This window comes from Pituophis catenifer, unplaced genomic scaffold, assembly GCF_029215685.1.
Source record: "Pituophis catenifer annectens isolate HBS135680 unplaced genomic scaffold, rPitCat1.0.hap2 SCAF_10, whole genome shotgun sequence".
NCBI lineage: Eukaryota > Metazoa > Chordata > Lepidosauria > Squamata > Colubridae > Pituophis > Pituophis catenifer.
The window spans coordinates 14514334-14522438 of record NW_027256890.1 but is presented as its reverse complement, the minus strand read 5'-3'; the positions used below and the strand labels follow the sequence as shown (position 1 = coordinate 14522438).

General features: G+C 45.1%; 1 protein-coding gene across 2 annotated transcripts in view; it reads left to right on the top strand.

Moving 5' to 3' along the window:
• TMED2 (transmembrane p24 trafficking protein 2) overlaps positions 1-7174 on the top strand; it is a 7492-nt gene extending 318 nt beyond the window's left edge. Inside the window, exons 1-5 of one of the 2 annotated variants that reach the window (XM_070950848.1) lie at positions 1-48; positions 2433-2625; positions 3742-3762; positions 5890-5997; positions 6905-7174. The exon at positions 1-48 is cut by the window's left edge and continues 318 nt beyond it. In XM_070950848.1, coding sequence (XP_070806949.1) covers positions 1-48; positions 2433-2625; positions 3742-3762; positions 5890-5997; positions 6905-7029 — 495 coding nt within the window. In that variant the 3' untranslated portion in view covers positions 7030-7174. The remainder of the gene's footprint in view (positions 49-2432; positions 2626-3741; positions 3763-5889; positions 5998-6904) is intronic. The other variant, XM_070950849.1, reaches the window with a different exon arrangement.
• The last annotated feature ends 931 nt before the right edge of the window (positions 7175-8105 follow it).

Genomic DNA, 8105 nt, shown 5'->3' with positions numbered 1-8105 from the left:
CTCATCTTCGAGGTGGCCGAGGGAGGCTTCCTAGACATCGACGTCGAGGCGAGTGTGTGAGGGGGGAAAGAAAAAAAAAAAGAACCCGGGCTGAGGGGAGGGGGGTTTGTGGGAAGGCCAAGGGCGCCTCTGAGCACGTGCAGAGTGCCGCCCTTTTCACCCCCACCCCCACCCCCCTCAGGTCTGGGCCTTGGCAAAGCTGGGAAGGTTTATCTTCTCGCCGCCTCACGTTTAAGGAGAAAAGGGAAAAAATGAGGAAAAAGGTTAATTTTTTATGTGGGGAGGGGGGTAGACTACCTCGTCAGCTGGAGGTTCTACTCCCAGGGAAATGCTTTGAGTGGGAGTTATAAATTGGGAGTCTTTTCCTGGGCTTCTGAGAAAGGGGAAGTTCGTGTGTGTGTGGGGGGGTCGGGTAGACTACCTCGTCAGCTGGAGGTTCTGCTTTGAAATGCCTTGGGTGGACTTAGAAGGGCAGCCCCAAGTGATGGATCTTTTCCTGGGCTTCCGAGAAAGGGAAGATCAGGAGGGTAGAGTACCACGTCCGCTGGAGGTTCTACCACAGGGAAACGCTTTGGGTGGGAGTTATAAGGGCAGTTCGAGCGATATGGGAATCTTTTTCCTGGGCTTCTGAGAAAGGGAAGATCAGGAGGGTAGAGTACCACGTCAGCTGGAGGTTCTACTCCAGGGAAATGCTTTGGGTGGGAGTTATAAACTGGAATCTTTTTCCTGGGCTTCTGAGAAAGGGAAGCTCATTGGGTAGACTACCTCCTCAGCTGGAGGTTCTACTCCAGGAGAAACACTTGCAGGGCAGACTTATAAGGGCAGCTCAAGCAATATGGAATCTTTTTCCCGGGCTTCTGAGAAAGGGAAGATCAGGGGGGTAGACTACCTTGTCAGCTGGAGGTTCTACTCCGGGGGGGGGGGGGGGAAATGCTTCGGGCTGCTTCAAAGAGGCGATGGAGCTGCTCAGGCAGTGAAATTTTCAGGCTCCTGAGAAAGGGAAGCTCTAAAGTCTCTTGAGTAGAGCTTGCATGTACATTTAGTGCATTTACACAGGTGGTCCTCGATTTATGACCAGGATGGAGCCTAAAATATCCGTAGCTAAGCGAGACAGTTGCTAAGTGAGCTTTGCCCCACATTTTACAACCTTTCTCGCCGGCAGTTGGTAAGGGAATTGCTGCAGCTGTTAAGTAAGTCCAATAACTTGGTTGTTAAGGGAATCCGGCTTCTCCGCTGACTTTTGCTTGTCCAAAGGGGATGACGTAACCCCGGGACGCTGCAACCGTCATAAATACGAACCCGTTAGCAAGGGTCTTGTATTTTGATCACGTGACTGTGGGGATGGTGCAGACAGTCAAAAGTGTGAATCGGTACTGATGTAACTTGGAACGGTCGCTAAACAAAAGTCGGGAATCACCCGCACTTGCTACCAGGAGTAGCCTTACTTGGACCTAGGGGCGAAGAGCAGAAGGCCTGAGAACAACAACAAAAATGGGTTAGAAGTAATTGTGTGGAAAGACGGAGGGATGAGGTGCCACCAGGCAGGCACATGTGACAACCAAACAATCATTTCTCAACTCCTATCTGTCGCTTCTTAGCAGAAACTTTCAATTTATAACAGAAAAAAAGTTGGGCATTTTTAGTTTTGCGTGATAAACTCTGGGAGGATCACCTGTGCTTAGCTTTGTTGGGTGTGTTGTGTTTAGAAAAGATTGAACAATAGCAGTGGCCCTGTATCAACTTGTTGGACTTTCTAAAAAAAAAAAAAAAAGTAAATAATTGGAAAATCACTGATCGATTAGTTAAAGAAAGGTGTGGGGTTGTAGTGTTTCTTGGTTAAAGTGACACAAAACAATGACACATAGTTGTGAGAGATTGTTGTACGGTTCTTTTAAGTGTAGAATAGTTATTTGGCTTGCTCCTAAAGTCTCTTCGACTATAATAAAGTTTCGTTGTGAGTTGTGTTCTCACACTCCTGGTTGGCTACTTTGGAAAGTAGATGCCTGGTTAGATTTTGATAAGATCCAGTAAGAACAATACCTTGAAATTCATTTTTGGGATTTTATCTCTGAGCAGTACTGAATGCCATCTGCTGGATTACTTATATATTATATTTTTATTCTGCCTTTTTCTTTGTCAGGTTAAGGCAGCGTACATACCTCATGTTCCTACCTCTATAGTTTTCCTACAACAGCCCTGTGAGGCAGGTAGTTGATTCAAGGTCAGACAGTGTGCATGCTTGGAGAGATGATAAAACTCGCAGTGCTCTAGCCAAACATCTTCGCCACTACCTTTTTGGCTCTCTTTGAAATGAAGGGTTGAAATATATACTGTTATTATTTGACTCTTGCCACGTTTCGCACCACAAATAAGCTCCATTTCGCTTTGGGTGCATTGAAGAATAACCGCTCCCCTTCCTCCTTTGCTTTCAGATCACAGGCCCTGATAACAAAGGCATTCACAAAGGCGACAGAGAATCCAGTGGAAAATACACCTTCGCAGCTCACATGGACGGAACGTATAAATTCTGCTTCAGCAACAAAATGTCCACCATGACTCCAAAGATAGTGATGTTCACTATCGACATTGGGGAAGCTCCCAAGGGACAGGACATGGAGACAGAAGGTGAGACCAGGTGCACCCACAAATTTCCCTGCTTGCTTCGTTTACTCCCCCCGACATTACGCGTTCCATAAATTCTAAGCTGCTTGTTCTCTTCTTGGGATTGAAATGTTCGGAGGACAGCATCGCCACTTCTCTGAATACCAGAATGGAATTTTCCCAGGGAAATGATTTCTGATTTGAACATTCCAAGTAATTTTAGGGCGGTCTCCAATGTGGTGGGTCTTGTTTATATTTCATTTTTGTGCATTTTCCGCAGACCTAGCCATCCGAACGTCCTTTCCATTCTAGGTGTGTTTACTTTAGTTTCTTCTAAACTCCAGATAGAATGAATGGCTATAAAGGAAAGGGGTGCCAGACTGAAAAATTGGTCTAAAACGCTGGCCGAAGTGTTGGTCTTTATCTCTTTATGTGGCCTTCATGCTACTGTTTCTATAGATATGCTTGGCAGTCTCAACCTTACCCCAGCTCTTTCATATCTCTTATACAGTCCTTGATAGACTTCCCCCCCCTAGATTATAAGAGTGAATAGCCCTTTCTTCTAGTTACTCATTCTCTATTACCCTTGTTCTAAGTACTTCCTTATCTCTTAGATTCCCAGTCCTCTTTACCAGACTATCCTTCCTCCCTTCCTTCCCTCCCTCTCTCCCTTTCTTTCTTTGTTTCTTTCTTTCTTTCTTTCTTTGTTTCTTTCTTTCTTTCTTTCTTTCTTTCTTTCTTTCTTTCTTTCTTTCTTTCTTTCTTTCTTTCTTTTCTTCCTTCCTTCCTTCCTTTCCTTTCCTTTCCTTTCCTTTCCTTTCCTTTCCTTTCCTTTCCTTTCCTTTCTTCATCATTTTGTTCCACCCTGAGCCAAACCACATCCTCATTTCCCTCTCGTGTATAGAGAGTCATCTGTATTTGATTCTCAGAGAACACGATGGAGCCCCTCCTGTGATGTCCCCACACTTTCCTTTTTGGGGAAGCTGTTAATCCAGTGGGGTGGCCAGTCCTAACAGTTGGCAACTCCCTTTTCTGTCTGTTGGAAAGAGGCCCGTGCTAAAATTGCGCCCATTGTTGAGGGATAATAGTGTCTTTTCTTTTGACTCCCCCCTCCTGCTCACCTCTTTTGCTTTTCCTTAGGTGGCGGAGATACCTGGGATGGTAGGTGTTAATCTCTGAAGAAATTAATCTGTTAATCCCTCTCGATTTGTTTCTCCTAATCTGTTAACAGCATTACGGAGTTTTGTGTGATGGGATCAGAGGCTCCTTGCTAACATATTGGTGGCCCGGGATTGTCGGGCTCCGATGGAAAGGCCCGAACGTTGTACGCCAAAGAAGCACTTCAAGATTTTTATCCCTTTCGTCTCAAAACAGACAGTGAGATGTTTGTTCTCCAATGGAGATACAGGCTGTGCAGCTCCAGAGCCTTCCTTGGACTGATCAAACAAGCTATAGATAGTCCTTGATTTACCACCACAATTGAGCCCAATATTTCCGTCGCTAAGCGAGACAATAGTCAACTGAGTTTTTCCCCGTTTTACGAACTGTCTTGCCACCATTGTTAAGTGAATCCCTGCCGTTGTCCAGTTGGTTAACACGGTTGTTAAATGAATTCTGGCTTCCCCCATTGACTTCGCTTGTCGGAAGGTCGCCGAAGGGGAAATCGCGTGACCTTGAGACACTGCCACCGTCGTAAATATGAGTCGGTGGCCAAGCGCCTGAATTTTCATCCTGGGGATGCGGCAGCCATCCTAAAGTCTGAAAAACGGTCCGAGAAAAGTCACTTTTTTCAGTGCCGTCGTAATTTCGAATGGTCACTAAACGAGCGGTTGTACGTCGAGGATTACCTGTACTTGGCTCTGACCTTGCCCTGAAGAGAAGCTCATAGAAGCAACATGAGCTGCTACCGTAGTGATTGTTTGCTTGCTTTTTGTAACGCCACCCCTCCAACGAACTCCTGGTGGTTTTACAGCATAGCAACCAAAAACATTAAAATAAAAATGAGGCTTCTTTGTCCACCTTCCATTCTAAAGCTCCCTTTTCTGTTCACGCCTCAATCTTCACCTTCAGTTTTTAAAATATCTCGGTCCTTTTTTTTCCGCTTGCTTCCTGCTATCTTCAGGATTTGAGGCCAATTGTGAGTGCAAGGTCTTCAGAATTCTATGCCGAAAGCTTCTCTTCTCTCCCCCCCTCCCTTCCTTTCCTTTCCCGGTTCTTGTATTATCATCGCCTCCCTGCTTTCATCCAGTTGCTTGTGCTCTGGATTTTCCTACCATGGGTCAGATCAGACGGCAAGTCAGGCCTCCCTCCCTCCAAACTCAATAACTCTGCACGGGCTTTGTGGTGTTCTTTAACTTGAGTGCCCCCCCCGATAAGGGAAGCGGTGAGCTGAGATGACAGTTGGAATGTTTTCTTGAGCTGTGAATGTTAGCATGTTTCGAAGCCACCGTGAAACCATTTCTACTAATAACGCACCATGCCTCTTCGCTTACACAGTTGTCTTGGCCTTGATGTCCTTCCTGTAAGTTTGGTGGTTCCTCTTTTACGGTACGGTCTGTTTTCTTCCTATCTGGGAATAATTCCTCCTTTCTGTAGTAATAGAACATAGGAAATCAGTCCGTGCCAGTGCCTGAAATAACAGAGATAAGGGTTCTGTATGAGGGCCAGGGACCCTTATTTATTTATTTATTTATTTATTTATTTATTTATTTATTTATTTATTTATTTATTTATTTATTTATTCATTCATTCATTCATTCATTCATTCATTCATTCATTTATTTATTGCGATTTATATGCTGCCTTTCTCCCTAGGGACTCAAGGCGGCTTACAAAATGACAACTTCAATACAAATCACAATACAATACCAAATTAAAATCAGTAACCCAATTAAAAAACGATTTAAAATTATACCAGTGTACCCCCAAACGGATCAGTTTAATTGGCGGAAGAGCCCCGTCTTCAGCTCGCGACGGAAGGAAAGAACGTCGGGGGCTGTCCTGAGCTCAGTGGGCAATCCATTCCAGAGGGTCGGGGCTCCCACAGAGAACGCCCTCCCTCTTTGGAATAGCGTTTCTGTCTCTTTAATAGCTGCCCTCCTCGGACCGTTATACCCTTTAGATGGGATTTAGGATGACTCATCTAGCCAGCATGCTTTTCCTGCTTTATTTTGAGAGGTTCTGTGCTCATATACTTTGCTGGCCGTGGACATGTTGGATGGCTTCCTAATTGCAGCTGGAACGTAGCATCTGGGGCACAAGTGTTGAGGTTGTGTAATTCTTCTGCAGCTCACCAGAACAAGCTAGAAGAGATGATTAACGAATTAGCAGTGGCCATGACAGCCGTCAAACACGAACAGGAATACATGGAAGTTCGCGAAAGAGTACATCGAGCGAGTAAGTAGCCTTGGATTGGGCCCTGTTTTTTTTTTTTTCTACTGGGGTGGTGTGTTTTTTTCCCCCGTCCGTTTTTTGTATTCAACAATTGATCTGTAAGTGCTGGCTGAGAAACCAGGAGATGGTGAGTTCTAGTCCTGCCTTAGACCTGAAAGTTGACAGGGTGACCTTGGGCCAATTGCTAGGAGACAGCGAGTTCTAGTCCCGCCTAGTCGTGAAAGCCCACTGGATAAGTTTGAGCCAATCACCAAGAGACATTGAGTTATAGTCCCGCGCTTGGCATGGAAGCAGTTGGGTGACTTTGGGCCAATCACTAGGAGACGGTGAGTTGTAGTCCCGCCTTGGCCACGGAAGCCAGGTGGGTGACTTTGGTCCAGTCACTTTCTCTCAGCCCAACCCACCTCACAGGATTGTTGTTATGGGGATAAAGAGGAGGAGGGTGAGGAAGTATTAGATCTGTTGGCTGCCTTGAGTTATTTATAAAGTAATAAAAGTGGAATAAAAATACAATAAATACTTTCAAGATCTTCAGGGGTAGCAGAAACTTGCTAGGTGTTCCCGTCATTTCTAGGCTCGGTTTGCAAGCTTTCTAGAAATACCTGCACTGCTGGTTCTCCCCTTCCTTTCCCCCCTTGCCCCTCTCAAAGATTCCTAGACATGGAATAGAGCAGGGGTCTCCAAACTTGGCGACTTTAAGACTTGTGGACTTCAACTCTTGAGAGTTGAAGTCTACAAGTCTTAAAGTCGCCAAGTTTGGAGACCCCTGGAGTAGAGACTCCATCGATGTATGCTAAGTATGTGAGGCTTAAGATAGGAGGCATTCCTGAAGTTGCGTAGTTCTGGACCCTAAGACCTCTTGTAGTTTTCCTGTGCTAATTTTGTGTTTTCTTCTCGGTTTCTTCTCCAGTTAACGACAACACAAATAGCAGAGTGGTGCTCTGGTCATTCTTCGAAGCCCTCGTACTAGTTGCCATGACACTGGGACAGATCTACTACCTGAAGAGGTTTTTTGAAGTCCGGAGAGTGGTTTAATCAAACTTGGCTCCCAGCCCCCATTCTGGTGACCCCAGACTCTTGTTTCACTCTTTTACCAAACGACTTCGTTGCAAAAATCACGTAGTTTCCTTTATCCTCCCCCCGCATCCTGAACTTATAAAACTTTTTAAGTTTAATGTCTTCTTAGCTTAATTCTGGGTTTCTTTGGGGTTTGTTTTGGTTGTTGTTTTCTTTTTGTTTTGATATGAGGCGATGATAACCTTGCCGTGAGTTATTTTCTGAAATTGGACGATTTTGTTTCTCACAAGCCAAAATGAGTTGAACCAAAATGACAGATGTTAGTTGGAAAACAGCACCCTTGCTCATCTTAATTCTTGGTTTTTTGTCGTCCCCCCCCCCCCCTTTCCTCTCTTTCTTTTGGCTTCTCGGGGTTTTGTTTTGTAGCAAATTGCTGATATTTTGTCTAGGAGAAATGGTACAGGGCTTTTTTCATAATACCGTACAGACCTGCGGGGAAGATTCTCTAACTCAGTCAGTGGGTTTCCTCTCTACTTTCACTAGAGGAGAACAGTTAACGGTGTACCCCGATCCTAGCAGTGCTTCCCCCAAAAGGCACTATGCCGAGGAAGAAACGAACACAGTTACTATTCAGACATACACAAACTAGGAATGGGTGCAGTGAAGCTACGCTTGAGTAAAATCCCCAATATCTTTATGGTGGCTCCACCGATTGTTCCTTGAGATTATAAATTAGAGAAACAAGGATAGCCTTGTTCCACATCGCCTTTGTTTTCCAACCTAGGAGCTGGCAATTATTGTTGGGGATTTGCGTAAGCCGAACGTCTTCCCCTTTCAGCCTGATACTTCCAAAGCTGCTCCTTTCTGTAGTACTAGGGTAGGAACATGTCCCTGCTTTCTGACCTCACCATTTCCACTTTTGAGAGGAGTGGGGCAGGTTTCTACAGTACAGCACTGCCACTTGGTCATGGCAGCTTCGGATGGGGAATGATTTTTCTCCTTCCCTGAGAGAAATCAAACAGAAAAAACGTCACTTTTCTTGGTTGCTGAATCTTCCCCAGAGGCTATTCGCGTACTGAACCGGTGCACTTTTT